This window comes from Coturnix japonica, chromosome 4, assembly GCF_054131305.1.
Source record: "Coturnix japonica strain WE chromosome 4, WE-NBRP24, whole genome shotgun sequence".
Lineage (NCBI taxonomy): Eukaryota > Metazoa > Chordata > Aves > Galliformes > Phasianidae > Coturnix > Coturnix japonica.
This window is the reverse complement of record NC_140666.1, coordinates 35,142,217-35,162,125: the sequence shown is the minus strand read 5'-3', so window position 1 is coordinate 35,162,125 and position 19,909 is coordinate 35,142,217. Positions and strand designations below refer to the sequence as shown.

The 19,909-nt window shown below is 36.8% G+C and overlaps 1 protein-coding gene across 18 annotated transcripts in view; it reads left to right on the top strand.

Moving 5' to 3' along the window:
- The window catches only part of INPP4B (inositol polyphosphate-4-phosphatase type II B), a 248,411-nt gene that overhangs the window by 159,031 nt on the left and 69,471 nt on the right, over positions 1-19,909 (top strand). For all 18 annotated transcript variants that reach the window (XM_015861150.3, XM_085544945.1, XM_085544943.1 and 15 more), the window contains 4 exons: positions 1,227-1,374; positions 8,977-9,107; positions 13,229-13,333; positions 19,618-19,726. In XM_015861150.3, the coding sequence (XP_015716636.2) occupies positions 1,227-1,374; positions 8,977-9,107; positions 13,229-13,333; positions 19,618-19,726 (493 nt within the window). The remainder of the gene's footprint in view (positions 1-1,226; positions 1,375-8,976; positions 9,108-13,228; positions 13,334-19,617; positions 19,727-19,909) is intronic.

The following is a 19,909-nucleotide window of genomic DNA, read 5'->3' as shown; positions in this document are numbered from 1 at the left end:
CTGACTTCTGAAGATTGTTGTTCTGTGTCTTGTTAATGGAAGATGATTGGTGCCTTTTATCTGCTTAGTGGATTGACAGAGGCTGTTAACATTATTGAAAATTTGATTTTATTAACATAATGGAATCTCAGTGGAAGACAAGGAAAATAGGAGAACATCACAGCACATTTTAATGAAGTAATAAAGCACAGACACGGGATGCAAGTTGATCATATGATCAGAGCTTGAAGATGCTTTTCTTTTTTGAGGATTCTCAAGCTGTAAAATATGTGTACTAACATTTGAATATTGGGGTATTTGGGGTGCTAATGATGAACAGAAACTCCTATTGTTCATCTGCTATTTTCATCAATCATCTATTATGCCCATTTCACAGTAGGAAGTCAGAACCTAGGTTTTGTAAATAAAATCAATCATAAAGGCAGAAAGACTCTAAAAGGCTTTTAATTTCTCATCAGACTAATTAAAGAGATCTCAAAGAAATTATGGAAATAGAAAAGGAACATGTATATTTGCAGCATTCCTTTCTTTATAAATTGCCAGCAGCTGTTTTATTATAGATACCTCTGAATCTGTGGTCTTGTTTCAGGTTTTTCTTGGAGGATTTCTCAATCAGTTATACAAGACTACTTGTCTAATACTAATAACTTTCTCTGTTTTTCAGTTTCTGTAAATCAGCCTACGTAGGCAATAAGTTTGTAAAAGAAGCTGATATTCTTACTGGTTGTCATGTTTCCCACATAGTTGCTATTGGGAGTTAAAGAGTTAATGACTTCTCTGTGTACATATCATGGGAGAAGGTGCATCAGATACTCCTAAACTGTAAGGCACACTTCACTTGTCCAGTGAAATTCATTATTCATGTGATTCTAGCAGATAGTAGGTGGTAGCACTGACTATGTCAAGTTCATTGTTGAATTGCGCATTTTGTTTTTCCTGTGTCTTAAGTGTAAGAATAGAGAACATAACTTCTCTTTTTACTGCACTGGAGTACTAAATTCACAGAATACCTGCTATGATTTATCTACTTTATTGGCAAAATTTGGTCTTCTACACGCTGTTGTAGTAAATAAAATGCTAATGTATTTAGTAGATTCTTAATGGTTTTGAGAGTAATTCTACAAGCCATGGGAGGAAATAATGTATTATTTTTAGATATTTTGTTCTCATAAATTTTCAGTCATATAACCTAAGGAAAGCAACTATATAATTTTTCCTCTCTGCAGTGTTAAAAAACCCAATCTGTAAGTTGTACAGATTTCCTACTTCTGACAACAAGTGGATGCGAATCCGGGAACAGATGGCTGAGACCATCCTCTCCTTCCATGTTCCTAAAGAACTGATCAATCTGCACATAAAGGAGGATATGAGAAGGTAAGGATGAGGAATTAGCAGTACTAAATATTTTCTTAGTAAAAATAAAATATATGATGAGCTAAAAATGTAAATTTGGACTATGAAATAGTCCAAGTGCACCGTTCTTTGGATTTTTGAGGCTTTAGAGCTGTAGTTGAACAACAGGATTGACTGTCAGATTTCTCTAAGACTGCAGTGACTTTATAAGTTCTGAGCAATGATCCATTTTAGAGTACATGACTTTAAGTGTATAAGAATCAACATCTGGTTAACAACATACATTTTCAGAAAATCTAACATTTTGTAAAGAAACAATGCATGAGAAGGGTGTGAACTATGCTGTAGTGTTTTGCTTTGTACTTAGGCAGCACTTAATAGCTCAGATAAATATTATGCAAGCAATGGCAAATAATGTTTGTAGTTAGTGAAGAAGCAATTAGAATATAACTCACTTTTCTTCTAGCTGATTTATGTTAATTAACATGAGAAAAATTTATAAAAATAGTTTCATTTTGTAGCCTTAGCTCATGTTGGGCCTTTTAGGCAGGAAAGGCATCATAGGATATGTGAATGGCCTGGGAAAAAAAGAGGGAGCACCAGTGGCCTTAAACCCTTTGTACACCCAAATTCCCACTTCATGTGCTAAGACTGCAACTTGCACTTAAATAGAACTGTAAATTCTGCTGGTACAACTGGGTAAAACGTTTCAAGAGGTCTTGCGCTTCTCTAAATGCTTACCTGTCTTTCCCAGTAGTGCTGAATGATGCAGAAGAATGTTGCTACTTCTGCCATTACACTTGCCTCACATAAGTGGGCATCTTGTCTCATGCGTAAGAGCTGTGAACTAATGCTGCATCCCTAAGCTACCCTGTGCGCTTTCACGTATTCCCTCTTTAGCAACCCAGTATGAAGCCTTGCCTGTGGTTGTTTACAGGAGGTTCTGCCGTAGAGGTTCCTGTCTTATTAATTATTATTAAGCCCATCTACTACATCAGTGCAGTTTTCTTTTTGTGCCAGTAGAGTAGCATGTGACAGTCCACAATCTTGCCTTTAATAAGTCATTGGACTGGTACATATTTAGTTGTAGTGATGATGGGTTATAAAAGCATGTTTGAATTGGTTTAATACTTCATTTTTTTTCATTAGTGCCATGCTTAGGTGTTCATGGCCAGGTCCTTTTTGAGAATACTAATGTGTAAGGGTTTTTTAGTAAGCAATAAAAATTGATCATGCTGACTGTATAGCTCATCCACTTCTCAAATTTTTATTTGCCCAATAGGTAAATGCCATTTAAGAGTTATAGAATTACTTTAACCACTTTTATTTCTTATGCATTATCATCTCCAAAGCCATAGTGCAAATACCAGTACTTGGTGTTATTTCACACTGTGGCATTCATCTCTTTGGAACAACTCATGCTATGTTTTATTGCTTATTTCTGTTAAATGATCATTCAGTACCCACTGTAACAAAGAAATGCTTTGAGGAAGAAACATAAGTAAACGTGGCATGACGATTGAAGCATGTGGTTCTGATTTTCCTTACTGCCGGTATGGATAGCTGTAAAGCCTGGTTAGAAGTGTGGGTGTGACAGTGAGAGGTACAAATCACAGAATCGTAGGGGTTTGAAGGGACCTCCAGAGAACATCAAGTCCAACCCCGGTGCCAAAGCAGGTTCCCTACACCAGGTTGCACAGGTAGGTGTCCAGGCAGGACTGTACCTTCTCAAGGCCATTCTTTCTGAAGCATTCTTTTCTACGTATTTTCCACCTGTTTAGGAAAACTTAGCCCACTTCTTAGAATGCTCAGTGTGTTCCATTTTATTCCTTCACTATAGTTGGTCTGCTTCAATATTGTCACATCTGAAGCAATTACTTATAACAAATATATTCAAGTGTAATGTTAAACCTATTCAGTATTGCAGTTTTTTTGTTGGTTTTTTTTCATGTCTTAAGATTATTTATCAGTTGATTAAACTAGTGTTCATTGTTAGCTGAACATTTTCATTTTTTACCTTGATACTCTGAAATATGTACCTCTGAGTGTACTTAACATTATATTTTATTAAGGTATGATGCTTTTAAAGATATTCTTGCATTTGAGATACTACCCGTCAAACCTCCTTGGAAGAAGTTTCAATAGGATGTGTATAATCATTTTTATTGTTCTAAAAAGAATCATTTAGTTTACTACTTCTTATTAAAAAGGATTCCTTCTCAACACTTTCCATTGAGTACTTAAGTATTTCTTTACACAGATCTTCTCTAGATATTTTGCATCCATCATGCAAGACTAGCAAACTAGTTTTTCAAACACAATGATTATGAAAAAGGCTAGTAGTTTACAATAACTAGATGAGAACGTTTGTCAGCCTGTATAATCTAAGCTTGTCGTTGTAGAAGAAGCTTGTGTTGCACTAAATCAACATAGCAAGAGAATTATGAATCTAAAGTAGAAACTACCATACACATTTCTTCCAAACGTGAACTGGCATATTCCAACTTTCCTGTTGCATCAGAGATGGATGGCTCATCTCAACCCCAGCAGACTTTTCTTGTTTCATCTCTGCTGTGCTCAGTACAATACAGTTTTCACAATTTGTTTTGTGCATCCTTTCATGCAGTATTCCTGAATGAGGAAACATTTTGAATTGTTTGGAAGATGTGTGGTTTGCTCTTGCCTTTTAATACAAAAATTCTTAAGTGGATGTTGATCTTCTGGACCTTTGCATGCCATTTTTTTTAAATTACATTGTTTTGAACAATGGTGTGGTGAAATTGTTGCGTGGGTATAGGTAGTATAGAGGTAATGCCTAGGGTTCTGATAGCACTGATAGTTGGGTGCAGTTTTGTCATTTCATGTCACTTGGGGGTGCAGAGACATAACAGTGTAAACATGACTTTAAAAGTTTTGTATAATGTTATTTTTACTCAAGTCATAAAGATCAGCACTGTTTCTTTTTTGAGTGAAGTACTGATAAGTAAATTGGAAAAAAGAAAGCACTCGCAAAAGTATTTAGATGCTTGAGTAATCATGCAGTTAATATGATGACTAAAGCCACATCCATGACTCCAGTCTGACAGAAATAAAGTTCTAAATAAAATCTCTCTGAGGTAAATGTTGCTTCAGCTCTATGATAGAAGCAAAAGCATTGTCTTAAAAATCTGACTCAAGCCGATTCCTCTGATTCCACCGTATCCTGATGAAATAGGAAAATGTAGAAACAAACAACAAGAGCAAACAATTCTATGTATAATTGCTAAGTACTAAAAGTAGAATTTAGGACAAAATGTGAATTCCACAGGTGCCATTCGGAGTGTTACTGAATTTAAGACTTCTTATAATTCTGTGACCAAGGAAAACTATTCTTTTGACATTATAAGTGAGTCATAAACTTTAACCTCAAATGTGCATATTGAAGATTTTAGTATTTTAAAAATAAATATAGATAATAAAATATCCCAGGAAGGAAAAATTTTTAAGACAAGGAGGAAGAAACAGCTGTAATTTAGCTTGGGGAAAAATATTCTTTAAGGGAAAAAAAAATAAATAAATAATTATGTTTTCAAGAGGTTCTAATGAAAAAACATTAGGAATTAAATAAAAATATCTTTGTACATTCTTGTAGTAGTTTCCCCAGAAGGGATTAAATCTTTTAAAATAATTATTTGTTTGCTTTCATAACAATATAGTAAAGTGGCTATGATTCTTTTATTTCTGGAAAAGATGTTATATTGCTTTGATGGGTTATTGCCTACATATCACAGGGTCCACTACCTGTTATAAAGAAATATAGAAGCAATTTTATCTGCTTCTATTCTACTGTAGATGTAATGTTTACCCATAAATATGTACACTAAAAAGTAAATTTTGGTAGCAAAAATAATTTCTGTGCTCCTTTCCTTAAGAGTATACTTTTAAGCTTGCAACATTTAAGTGATTGACTCATACCCTGAAGTTTATGGCTCATATTTACTCCAGAGCTCTTGTTTGACTAAGTTCAGAATATTACTTATTTTATTATTTATTACTTTTATCCAGTTTATACATCCTTATATCCAGCATGATAAGAAAGTGAGTTTTTCTGTTTCTTTAATTGTTAAACCACCTGAGGCAAAACAAGGACTGTTTAAGTAGAAACTATCTACATATATATAAGAAATTCTTGTTACATTTTTTCAGGTACTTTGAATAGTTTTCTACAATCATGTATCCAAGTTGTCATTAAGTAAATAGAAGCACGAGTCCCTAAATCAAGTGGTGCAATATTAATCTGAACCCTGGGTGCTCAACCTTCATTTGATACTCGAATTATTGAATATTTTCTTGGAAGCAAAATCTTGCATCTAGTTTTAAGTTTTGAGTCCAATGGCAACATTATCCAGTCATGCAGTCTGCACAAACCTCTGGTTGTCCTGATGTAGTTCATAAAGTAAATCATAGATGTTTCTACGCACACACCAGTCTTCCTAAACATCTGGAACATCAGCATAACATGATGCATGGCAGTTCTTCCCATCAGCAGGAGAAAGCTACATAAAGCTCAAGTGTCTTAAAGAGCAAGGAATCCATGGATTGTAACAAAACAGTACAAAACCTCTCATCCTCTCATCCTGTGGCTATTGTATGGTATGGAATATCCCTTTGGCCAGTTTAAATCAGCTGGCCTAATTCTGTCCCATCTCAACCCTTCTTTAATACGAGACGGGTGGCCTTGGCTCTGTACAACACTGCTTAGTAGTAGAACCAAAACATGACATCATACCAGACACTCTGAAGATAAACAGTTCTGTCTCTGCTGAAACTATGACAGCAGACAGAGAAGATTCGCATGTAGACAGTTTGTGGAGCTTAGCAGCAAAATTTAGAAAGCAAAGATTGAGTTTGGTTCTGTTGAGGGAGGGTTGAAGATGATGCTGAGCACAGTATGTGGTATGTTGATGAATAAAATTACCTGAAAAAGACTAGAAGAGAAGATTTGAAGTGAGTGAAGATAATGTTAAGGAATGATAAATAGATGTATTTAACATAGGTTACTGTAGAAGGAAGGCTTTCTATTTTTTCGGTGGAAACTACAAAGATCACAGTAGAACTATTTGATAGAGTAAATTCTCAGGTACAAAGCACTGTTTTTCAGCACTTTCATCACCTTAGTGATGCACTTTTGCTAGCCATGAACAAAAGCCTGCATGCCACACTCTTAAAAATCCACATTGGCAGATTTGACCCACTGTTTCGGAGCTGCTACAACAGTGCCTTTGCTAGGAACGTGTTGCAACGCAGTCCATCTTTTGTCAGTCTGAACAGACAGAAGTCAGAAGGTGCCAGATTCACACTATATGGATTTTATCCATACAATCCAGATTTTATTCAGATATTATATGGTGGGTGTGGTTAGGGCAGTACAGTCAAGATTGGCCATGTGCTCCATGTCTTCATACTGCTGTGGGGCCTGGTGGTCTTCTCTGGCCTGGCTCTGGAAGTTCTGGCTTTCAGCTTATTCAGCATGATAACGTTATAGGTCAGAGCTGATGGTTTTTCTGGGCTTCAGGAAATCCAGAATGATCATCCTTCTCCTTTCCCGGAAGGGAGTGCACATCATTCTACTTCCTGAGGGTGATGCTTTGAAATTCTCTTCCCTGGGGAATCTCACTGCTCCATGGTCTGTTGTTTTGACTCTGGCTCACAGTGGTGTCATCACGTCCCATTGCTGGTAATGCTGCAATAGCTGCAAATTCACCTTCAGTCTCATACTGATTTGGTGTTGTTTCTGTTCCTGTGTGAGCATTTGTGGGACCCACCTGGTGCAAACTGATATTCCAACATTGCCACCATGATTTCCAATGCATTAAAGCTAACATCCAGCTCCATGCACAGTTCCCTGTTGCCACAGTCTCCCTGTGCTTGCATCCACTGTTTGGTCTCCATAAGTGTTCAGAAATCTCCGGGGAATGCCAGCATTGTTTTCCACAAAGAGGAATTTGGTGACATAATTTTGCTTTGGATGCACTTCCACATCAGATACCATTTTACCAGACTGTCCCTCTGCTGCCATCTGTTGCATGGTAACAAAATGTAATGGAATATTGTCAGGAAGTTTCAGCCTCTGTTACTACACCACCAAGATCCACCTGTGACATTGTGGGCCAACATAATAAAACAGGAGACATCTCTTTTGGAGCAGCCCTCTAATGATACTGACATTGCTCTGAGCTGTGTTCATAAATTATTCCTAATTCCATGTTTGAATTGAAAACATTGATTAGTTACCAATTTGTCCTTTGGGTGGACTGATCTATATTAAAAATACTGGTTTCCATGAATTTCACAGTTGTTATTTAATGTGTATAGTGTTTGAAATGTATTTTGAAGTTGTTCAATGAAATACATTCTGACATAATGTACTGTAATATATATTTATAGAGAGAGAGATTGAATATCAGGGGGGTATTACTATGGACTTTAAAATGTCATAATTTCTAAAGTACTTTGTTTTTGTGGTCTATCCTTTTACTTGAAGGTTCCCAACAGTTCCGGTAAAGGTTGGTACTGTGAAGTACTGTTGGTGGAAATTAATTGCAGAAGGTCATTCTCTTTTTATCTGTGACTGAGAACAGAGTTGCACTGAGTCAGCAGCAGCAGTGTGACAAAGATTAAGAACTTGCAACACAGTGATAGTATGCAAATCTGAGATAGCTTGGGTCTGTTATTTTGTTTGGGGGAAAAAAACAAAAGTAAAGGTGATGTACATGTAGTAACTCTAGTAGCTCTGGGATTGAATTTACTTTGCAAGTGGGGAAAACAAACTGTCCAGTGCAATGTAAGTAAATGTGCTTGTTAGTCTAGGAAGTTGGTGAGCTCTGTTTTGTTCCAGTCAGCTCTCAAAAAGAGCACACAGGAAGACTGATAATTTGCTGAAGGATTTCCTTTTGCATTTTAGTGACATGTGCGGTTACCATAACATTGCTGTTTTGACCCGATGAACACAGATGTAAGGTTGAAGATTGCGTTTTAGGGAAATTGTCACTTTGTTTTGTTTTGCTCTCCACTTTACATAAAGAAATGTGGTAGATGGGAAGGCTTGGAGGGGAACAAGGTTGGCGTGGGGGCACGTGACAGGACTGTTGTGATGGATAAGCTGACATTTGTAGAAATACTGCCACAATAATATCCAAAGAGTAGACCTTATATAAAGCAGCTATAATGGAAGTGTTGGAAAAGGAATGGACTTTGAACTTTGTATTCTTTGCAATGGTGCTTACTGTTTCTTTATGAAATATTTCTTACTGTGAACACAGTTCTTTGGAGCCTGGAAGCATTTTTGCCTACTGGGAAGAAACAGTATTTCACTTTGCAGGCCATTGCATTTGTACCAGATGAGTTTTGAACATTAAATTATTGTATTATTCAGTGATTTGACGTTCTTTATTGCATGGTTAAAAATAGAGCTGAAGTCAGCAGTCTTAGTAAGAGGCATGAAAACAGACCAGACATAATAATTTTATTTCAATTGGGAATAGCTTTTGATGTTTCTTAATAAACTATCTCAGATTAATTGGATTCTTTTGGAGTGTCAACAGATTAAGGAAATAAGCCATGTCTTTCTGCCTTTTGATACAGGAATCAGGAACTTAAAGACTTGGGAGAACTTGCACCTCACTGGGACAATATGCGTAAAAGTGTTATTGCTCACTGTGACCAGATGTTGAGCATGTATCAGGATACTCTTGCAGAGCTTGGAAAGCATACAGGTATGAAAGTAGCCTCCCCTCAGCTGGAAAATTTAACTGTCAACCTAGTCAACACTTATTGTATTGCTAAAGTATTCAGCAGAAATAAAACACGTAAAACCAAAATATTTATTAGCACTTTATTTCTGAGATTCCAAGAGGTTCCCTGTTTCTTCTGGCTTTTTTTGTCTTCTTTTTGTTCAGTGCATTCCAGCATGTTTTCACAATTAACGTAACACATGATTTTGCATCAACCGAAAAATTGGAAGAGTGGCTGTACCTCTTTTAACTTGAATGTGCTGCTCTAGTGATATTGAGTACCATATGACAGATGAAAACAGTCTTAAAAAGGTAGTTCTGATAGCTTTTCTTGAAATATAAGTTGCATTTAACAGTGTAGAGAGCAACTGCTGTATGTTTTACATAGTCTTAGTGTGTTTGTCCTTGCCCAGGTCGTGCCTGAAAAGCACATAATTTATGTAGGATGCACAGTCTGTCCACAGTCCAGAAATAGCAGTGTGTAATACTTCTGCTTTTTTTTTTCACATGTAGTGATCTGATGTGCGTGAGATGTTCGTTCAGTTATATTTGTCAGGATCTTGAGGACTGTGATGTAGTGTCCACACGCAAGTTGAATAAAGTGACATCAGTGACAAATGTACAGAAAAGCAGCTGGTCTTTTTTTTTCTGTAAAAAATCTTGCTTATAAAAAGAACAAGGCTGCAGAACAAAGTATTTATGCTTTTAAATTACTTTTCTTCTGATTGTTCACAATGCATTTAAAGAACTTATAATAATTCTTTTCTATTTGGGAAGGCTGCTGGAATTGTTTCCTGAATAGGACTGTATTTTGAGCAAACTGTTTTCTTTCCAACGTTCATAGCATGCCTTCCACCTCCACTACTGCTTATGAGATTTTTCTGGAAGGAAATAGACACTTGTGTTCTAGGTGACCACAGAGGCCTTGTTGCTGTTTTCTTGCTAGTGATCCTCATGATCACCTTCTCATTATGCATTTTCTATGGCTGTGCTGCCATTACTGGATATGCTGTTTCACTCCGTATTCTCCTTATTAGCTATGTGTCTTTTTATGCATAGGCATGGGCTTGCCAGATATTAACAGGTCTTCATGCAATGTGTTTACATATACAGTGTGTGGTTACATCTTTCAAAATACCAGTTAATTACAAAGGTCAACTTGCATTATATTAACTATTCCTAGCTTTCTACAGTTGTATTAAAAAAAAACAGCCCTTTTTTTTAATATTATTTACTGAGAAATTGTGTGACTTGTTTTAGTTCTGTATAAAACTAAATTGCTTTAGAGACTATTTTTCTTTCACAGAATTAGGCATGTTTTCTATGATTAATCTACTGCATTCGGTAGCCAAGACACAAATCTTTCTATTCCAAAATAGTCATTAAAACTGTAATATTATCTGTTATCTATCACCTTTCAGTAGAAAACTCAGTGCGGTATTTGTCACCTCATATTGTTCAGAGATGTCTTTTTTAGTCTCAGGAAAAGAGAAATCCTGTTTTAGTGTATGAATAAAATCAGTGCTTAACTGAAACTAAATGTTTTGGCAGCAGTGGGGGAGGAAGCTCATCTGTTATACTGAATGTTGTATAATCAATTGCATTTTGGTTGCACAACTGTAATTTCTTGTGTTTATGATTGTTTACCATCATCAGAGTATTCCCATTCTGATTTTGGCAGCCTACTGTGTGACATGACTTAGGTTGCATCGTTTTAACTAATACACATTTTTTTAATGCTTTGTTAGTTAGATTTTGATAGCATTCCATAAAATATCATATGCAAGGAAATAGATACAGATGGTGAAAGAAATCAGTATATTAATTAACAGTTTGAGGGGAATATTAAAATGACCTTTTGGGATTTAAAAAAGAAAAAAAGACAGTGTAAATTTATTAAATATAAATTGTGCAAGGGCTTTATTGTGACAAATGAGTTTGAAAAGGGCTGTTGATGTGAAATGACTTGTCTTAATGAAAAATATCTGAAAGGTAATGCATTCACTGGCCGTAGACAACATGGGTTCTCAAAGGGGAAGTCCTGTTTAACTTAATCTCTTTATATGACAAGGTGATGCACCTGGTTGACCAAGGGAAACCAGATAATGTAATCTTTTTGAATTTTAGCAGTCTTCAATACTGTTTTTTAGTGTATTCTTATGGACAAAATATCCAACAAATAGCTAGACAAGATCATAATGTGATGGGTGAGCAATTGGCTGATGGATTGGGTAGGACAGCCTCATCAGAAGCACTTTATACAGTTTTGGCACCACAGGATCTATTAGAGAACTTCCAAAGGAGAGCTACAAAGATGGTGAAGGGTCTAGAGAGCAATGTGTATGATGAAAGGTTAAAATCTCTTCATTTGTTCAGCCCAGTGAAGAGGAGGCTGAGGTCTTGTGATGGCCTACAGCTTCTCTAAGAGGGCAGTGGAGGGGCAGGAGGTGTTCATGTCTTCGCTGGCAACAGTGACAGTATCTTAGATGAAGGCAAGGATTTGCTCCCCAGCGCAGCAGTCACGTCTTGAGGACCTTGACTTGAGGAGTTACCTGATGTTCCAGTATGTCATAATCTTTACAGAAACATTAAAGTGATCTTCATGGAAATTGGAAGGCGCAGGTGGGCAAGACATATGGTGAATACTTTGTTGAAGACATGTGCCTAGGATTAAATGCAGGATTTGCAACCAATAAGAATGACCATTAAGACATTTTTGTTCACATCAGGGCCTTGTGTCTAGTCTCATACAGTTGGCCTCAGCTCATCAATCAAGTCTGTCCAGATCCCTCTGTGGGGCCTTCTTGCCCTCAGGCAGATCAGCACTTCTTCCCAACTTGATGTCATCTGTGAACTTACTGAGGGTGCACTCAGTCCCTTGGTTTCTTATCAAATCTGAATCAGTTACTCCTACCAACTGCTTTTTACTACATTTGCTCTGGATCTTCATCCAAATTATTATTTTAATTTGTTAAACTTTGATAGCAGCCCATGCTAGTCTACAGCTGATACAGATGAAGTACCTTCTCCAGGCTTAGCTTTGTGCAAATATGCTAGTACCTCTGTAGCCTTGCTTTGTGGCGTCATTGGTGCCATCTGGCAATATGGTTTGCACTGGGAGTCTAAAGCATGCTTAATTGCCTTGGAATTTATGGCAGTTCAAACACATAACCTCTTGGAAATTTTGTGTGAGCAAATGAAGCATTTCAAATGTTATGTTTTTTTCTCCCTACACAGAAAATTGTGTTGAATCTTTTCAGATATTTCTGTGGAGGGGGGGAGAGAAATTGGAGACCATAATCAGAACAAGTATCAGAGAAATGTTAGTTTAAACAATTAACAGGCAAAATGTCAGGATGCTGAAAAAATCAAAGTTCTGCTGAGTGAGAATGTGGGATTGACTCTCTTTACTAATCAACGACCTTTGGCTTTGTATATGTGCCCTATTAAATATCTCCAGGTAAATCACATTTATTCCCATGAGGATTTAATTATATTCTTTTATACCACCATAGTGTTGCTTGTAATTTTATACCTCTGATGTGTGTAGCCAGATGGGTTTTTTTGAAAGTATTGTGCTTTTTTTCTGATACTGGATTTTTTAAGAAAGAAAAGGAATTTATAGCTTTTCTTAAGCCATTTTATGCTTCTTTAATTGGAACTTCTTAGGTTCCATAGCTCAGTCAATATAATAATTTTCTTTTAATTAAAAAAAAAAAAAAAAAGTTGTTGTAAATGTAGTACTATCATAGCTCTGTACCACTGTGTTTTTCAATCAGAATAAACATAATGCCCGTTAACTGTGGCATTATTTCCAGAAGACTGCAGACCTATTTCAAGCAGCAGAAAAGAAATGCGTATCACCTAGAATAAAAATTTAAATTGTTCTGTGAATTAAAAGCTGTTTTGTTGCTTACATTATGGATACATGCTGAGACTCAGCTAGTGAACCATTCTTCTCCTAATATACAGTTACACATTAAAAGTAAATTAAGGAAGGCTACAAGTATTGTCCTCACATTAAAAAGAAGACAAAACATCTGCAGGGTGCTTAAGATAATGATTCTTTAAACTTCTTTTTCTTTTTTTTTTTTTTTTTTCAGGTTCTTCCTTCAAGTCAAGCTGTAGCAAAGGAGAAAAAACATTAGAATTCATCCCAATAAATCTCCATCTGCAGAGAATGCATGTGCATAGTCCTCGATTGAAAGGTAAAGCATAGTTTGCAGAGAAATCCCCTAAGCATGACAAAGTATACTTAGAATTACAATTAAACTGACAGCTGAGAGTTATGGTTTCCATTTTAGCCTTTCTTAAGAAGCAAAAATACTAATTTATGTATCCAGTTTCAAGAGACAACATCAAGTGGACATAAAGCTTTTGGATGAAACCTTACAACCTCAGAAGGTCTGAAAGGTAGTGTGTTTAGAGAGTTGATTCTCAATGATTTATTTAACTTAATTGAAGGTTACCAGCAACAGTGCATTGTTAAACTGCTTAGATGGAATGTAAAGATGTTTGAGAAAAAAAAAATCACATCAAGTTTTATTGTAGAAAATTTATTCTTCAGTAAATTAATCTGCAATTTGACCTTGCGTGAATTTGGAATAATATTGAGGAGGAAGTAATTTCACAGGAATTATGGTGACTTTTAAAGAAAATTTTGAGATTGATTTCATGTGGTTTTTATTTTACCATCCGCTGAGGTTTGTACAGTATTAGTTTGTGTAAGATATATGTATTATGGCGTGGTACGGGCTCCTCACATGACTGTTTCTTGGTCGCCTTTTGTTTTTTCTTTTTCATTATAATCATAGAATCAATCAAGTTGGCAGGGACCCTTAATGATCATCTAGTCCAACTGCCCTGCAGTGAACAGGGGTACCTATGGCTAGATCAGGTTGCCCAGAGCCCCATGCAGCCTGACCTTGAATGTCTCCAAGGATGGGGCTTCTACCTCCTCTCTGGGCAACCTGTGCCAGTGCCTTACCACCCTTAACATAAAAATCTTTTTTCTTACATTCAGTCTAAATCTCCCCTCTTCAGTTTTGAAACCATTTCCTTCTGACTACAGACCCTGCTAAATAGTCTGTCCCCTCCTTTCTTATAAGCCCCCCCATTAGAGTACTGAAAGATTGCCATTAAGTCTTCCCAGAGCCTTCTTATCTCCAGGTTGAACAGCCCCAGCCCTTTCAGCCTTTCTAATAAGATCAAGTTAATGAATTCATTATTTAAAAACTTGTACTGCTGTAGGGGGATTTAATTTTTCACTTCATTTAATGGTCCCAAGAAACTCCATGTAGACATTTCCTGTCTTTGTTTTATGTCCAAATATGGAAGCTGCCTGCTTTCCTGCGTGGTTGAATTTCATTCTCTCAGGATTGTTCATCTACTTGTAAATATATAAGAAGTTGATTGAGATATTTCTAGAGAAATCAAATATGTATTGTCCTTAAAGAACAACTCTTAAGTAAATCAAGAGAACAAAGAAATGGCCAGCTACCCCTTTCCTTACATTTCTCTATGAATATATATTTTCTAATTCTGAAACCTACACCCACACATTCCCACTGCTGAGACTAATGAAGGCTATGAGTCTGTGCTGAAAGCTAGACATCACATCCAATGTTAGAGCTACATGAGGGGTTTCTTTGCCTTGTCTTCTGAAACCACAAGTTTTTGATACTGACCACAGATCTTGGCAAACTAAGGAGAAGTTAACTACGTTTCTTTTGAATTATTTTCAAAAAGAATTTCAGGAGTTTCATTCTCTTTTTGTGCCTATGACTTTTCAAATAAATAAATGTAGAATACATGTGCATTGAAATACATCTGTAATTGAATGTAATTAAAAATATCCAATTGTGCTAGTGTAGAACTAATACTGTATTGTTTTATATTGACATGCTGTGCAGTATTCAGTAGGACTCACATGTGTCTAGGGCATTGACTGAATTTTTCACGATGATCTGTAGTGGCAGTGGTGGTGTAAAAGTCTGTCTTACCTGTTTTGTTTCTGAGGTGTTGTGTTTTGTTTTTTTTTTCCACTCTGACACTGGAGACAGTGGTAGAGCACACTAAATTTCTTCCCAGAGATTGTAGGGTAGAATCACCAGCCCAGGTAATATAAGCAAGCCATGAAGAAAAATTCTACTTCTAAACTTAACATATCCTTTTTCCTAGGAAACCTTAATGAACCTAGTTCTGCTTGTGTCTAAATGAGCACTTTCAGTGCTATTCTGTGCTATGTAAGCATTTGCTTAGTCTTCAGTGGAATCATCTCATAGAACTATGCTGAAAATAGAGTATCTATACCTTCTGGAAAGTGGGGATAATTTTTTATAATGTATTCTATAATTTAATAGAGAAGTCTGCTGCTTGGATGTAGTTTTAGCAGCATCGTATGCAAATAAAACATTATATTAGATAAATACAAATGACTAAAGTATAGTGGATGCCTCATGGACAAACTGAGATCAGTTGAATTTGCAGGCACTCTACACATGCAAATTACACTCACTAAGGTTTTTTGCCTTAGCAATACACTCTTCTGCTAGGCAGATTATAAAATATTAGGGCTACTTTAAAAGTAGTGCCTCCTATTTTATTATGTTGGCCCACAATATCAGACGTGGATATTGGTGGTGCAGCAACAGAGGCTGAACCTTTCTGACAATATTCCATTACATTTTGTTGCCGTGCAACAGATGGCAGCAGAGGGATACTGATAAAATGGCATCTGAAGTGGAAGTGCATATGAAGCAAAATTGTGTCACTGAATTCCTCTGTGTGGAAAACATTTCACACGTTGATGTTCTTTGATTGCTGAATGTTTTTGGAGACCAAACAGTGGATGTGAACTCAGTCAGGCCATGGGCAGTGCATTTCAGCAGTAGTGACAATGACATAAAAGATAATCTGCATTCTAGATGGTCACACACAGCTGTCACAGCACATATTGAAGAGCATCTCAATCAGTACATCCACTGGTGGTGAATAATGACCAGGGAACTGTGTATGGAGCTGGATATTGGCTTCAATGCAATGGTGGCAACCTTGGAATATCACTGTTTGCACCAGGTTGGTCCCACAAATGCTCACACAGGAACAGAATCAACACCGAATCAGCATGAGACTGAAGGTGAATTTGCAGCTATTGCAGCATTACCAGCAATGGGATGTGATGACACTACTGTGAGCTAGAGTCAAAACAGCAGACCATGGAGCAGTGAGATTCCCCAGGTTAGGGAATTTCAAAGCATCGCCCTCAGGAAGTAGAATGATGTGCACTGCCTTCCGGGAAAGGAGAGGGGTGATCATTCTGGATTTCCTGAAGCCCAGAAAAACCATCAGCTCTGACCTATACATTGCTTCCAGAGCGAGGCCAGAGAAGAAGACCAGGCCCCACAGCAGTATGAAGACAAGGAGCACATGGCCAATCTTGACTGTACTTCCCTAACCACACCCACCATATAATATCTGAATAAAATCTGGATTGTATGGATAAAATCCATATAGTGTGAATCTGGCACCTTCTGACTTCTGTCTGTTCAGACTGATGAAAGATGGACTGTGTTGGCAACACATTCCTAGCAAAGGCACTGTTGTAGCAGCTCTGAAACAGTGAGTCACATCTGCCAGCGTGGATTGTTAAGAATGTGGCTTGCAAGCCACATTCATGTTCAGGTTCACAGCTAGCAAAAGTGCATCGCTGATGTTGGTGAAAGTTCTGAATGTATGCCTATGGATACATACTGGTTTGTTCAACATGTCCAATAACAGGGTTGTTTTTATGACCTTTGATTCAGGTCATTATACAGTACCAATGTGGAATATACCTGCATTTTTAACTTTCTAATAGGAACATCTTTGAGAAAAATACTGTTTTACATTGAAACAACTGTACCTGTATCCCTGTCCCCTTTGTTAAGCACAACTTTTTGCTCTGTTCATCATGCTGCTGAACTTAAGTGTATATATAACTTTACTTTTGACCCTGTTTATACAAAAAGTGTGCTTGTTTTGAATGGATTTGGTGGAACCCTGCTTCTGTGTCCAGTTCAAGACAACTGCCTCCTGTGAAAGCAAGAGAGTTGTTTCAAGTTCTAAACTGAGCTGAGCTGTGTCATAGAAATTTCTCAGCTCTTTAAATTGAACTGATAAAATTGAGGTTTGTGGAACTGTATTGCAGAGGTTGTCTCCATGTTGCAATTCAGGACATAGTGATGAGAGGTAGTTTATATGTCTGCATGATGGAGGAGTTGTGATTTGGCAAGTGTTGTAAGTGTTTTGCTTGTGTAAGGAGCGAGCAGAGGAATGTGCCTTTCGGGCAGAATAATTAAAAGTGAAATAATGAAAGCCCAATTTCCTTGTTTTTTTAATGCATTGGTGTTTGTTTTTTTCCCCTTCGAATTCTGAACTAATTATTTGAGGGAAAGCTCTTTTTCCTTTCCCTCTTCTCAATATCTATTAATTGTTAATTTTTGTGGAGCACACTGACAATATGACATAGCTCCTGTCACTCTCAGCAAAATTTTAAGCTTTGTTGTCAGTACTTGTCTGTTCTTGACATGGGTGATGGTACTGAGTCACTGGAACATTCCTGTACTAGTACACTTGTGCTGACAGTGCATACCTTTCATGAGGGGCCTCACTGATGTGGAAATGGAGTATATCACAAGGAATGTTTCCCAAGTGTGCACCACTTTCCAATGCAGCATGCTCTGGAGGGGGAGAAGTAGAACACCCCATGCCTGTCACCAGGATGATAGATGTTTTGTTAGCTGGATTTAGTCTCCCATGCTCTTTCGCACGTGGGCTCAGCTGATCTGGATGTGTTTGCATCTGAATGAGCTGCTTCTTGACATATGCTAAGAGACTACAGTCTCAATCAAAGCTGCCTTCTGAGCAGATCCCCTGAGGTAGTTATAATCGCTGTTTTTAAAACAATGCAACAAAAGCAGTAGGACGCTTAGTCTTTAATGTATTTTCCTTTAGTTTTGAGTTCTCTGAAAACATATTCAGGAGTCGTTATGCAATTTAACTGTTGAGTTTCATTTCTTTATTTTCAAACCTGTGTTGTTTAAACAATAGAACTGTGGAGCTCTAATGGCCCAAGATTGTTACTGATAAATGTCCATGAGGATCTGAAAGAATGGGCTATTAAAGAATCTTGTATCTCACCTGAAGCTAATGATATTATGTTGCTTCTCCTTTTAAGAAAGAGTTGATGAGCCACCAATTCATTAGAGTTGGAATCAGTTTGAGTGAATATGTTTTGAGATTCAGTTCTGGAAGTAAAACATAGTTCATTAACTCTGAGTCATTTGTACAGTGTTCTTCCTTCTAGCGATATTTATCATCAGAATGCTAGAAAAATTCTATTTTAGGAGAGAGCGAGATTTTAATTTACATTGAAAGCTTCCTTGATGAATAAAACAGTTCACAGAATAAAATTAAAAACAAAATAAAATTAAAATTAATGTTTCCTTTAGAAGAATGTTTTAAAAATGCATTAGTTTGGCCTGTATTTTTATACCTTCAGTGAATGCAGCATAATACTACTTAGTGCAAATGGAAATTCAAGCTTTGAAAGAGTGATTGTGGATGGAACTGTCCTCATCTTCATTCTCACAATTGCAAACCCAAAATGAGAGGCTGTTTCTGAAGAGGCATTGCATCTCCAGTTCTGTGAGCATACATCCATAAGAAAAAAATCATTGTGCATATCATTACACACAGAGTAACAACAGTTTGTTACATTAGCAAGATCTTCAGCAGCGTATCTATTTCTCGGTAACTTTCCAGTTGAAGACAGTTACTGTGTTTATAAGCATATATAAAATTAAAAAATGATGGAAACTGAGTCTTAAATGTAGAGTCAAGATGGTAGTTGAAAGCTGAAAGTAGAAGCTAAACAAATTCAAACTAGAAGCAGAACAGAAATTTTTACTGGTCAGGTTGAGTAATTCTCTGGGGATAAAAAGAAGTCACTGTCACTTGAAGTCTTTATATCAAAATTGCATGAAGAATAAAATAAAAAGTCTTTGCTCAACCAAGACATTAGCTTGATGCAGTAATCATTAGCTGTAATTCTATAATCTGTATTAGGTAGTCTGATTATTTCATCACAGTGATCTCCTGACTCTAAAATACGTGAATATGTGCCTTTCAACATGACTGCAATTTAAATAATGGAAGACGTAATTAAGTGAAATACGCAGAGGACCAATTTACTTTGTAGCTCTGTAAACTGCAGAACTAGAGTATTTTTCTATATTGTGGTACATAGTAATAAATCAGATAAACCTTCTAACGTGTGCAGGTGGCTGTGTGCAAAGATTGATCTGCTCCTCGGCCTTCCTGAGATGCAGATTCTTGATTATTCCTTGAAAATAATAGACTTATTCTCCTCGTGTATTGAGGAGTAGATGTAGTGTTGCCGTGCTTTGGGCATAGGTTCACGCAAATCTCTGCTTGTCTCTTCTTGTTCCAGATGCTCAGTATGATGTAATCACTGTGGGAGCCCCGGCAGCACATTTCCAGGGATTTAAGAATGGTGGTCTCCGAAAACTGCTGAGTAAATTTGAGACAGAAAGGCGAAAGTAAGTATTTCAATAATGACTAAGCAAGAATTGTCAAATCTGCATTGTAATGCTTGGCACTCACTGAGTTATAAAACAGTTTCCCCCTGCTGGATGCGTGAAAAATTAAAATCTAGTATGACTGGGCAAGCATTCATTCAGAAAACAGGTTTTGTTTTGTTTTTTCCTGCTTATTAGACTACA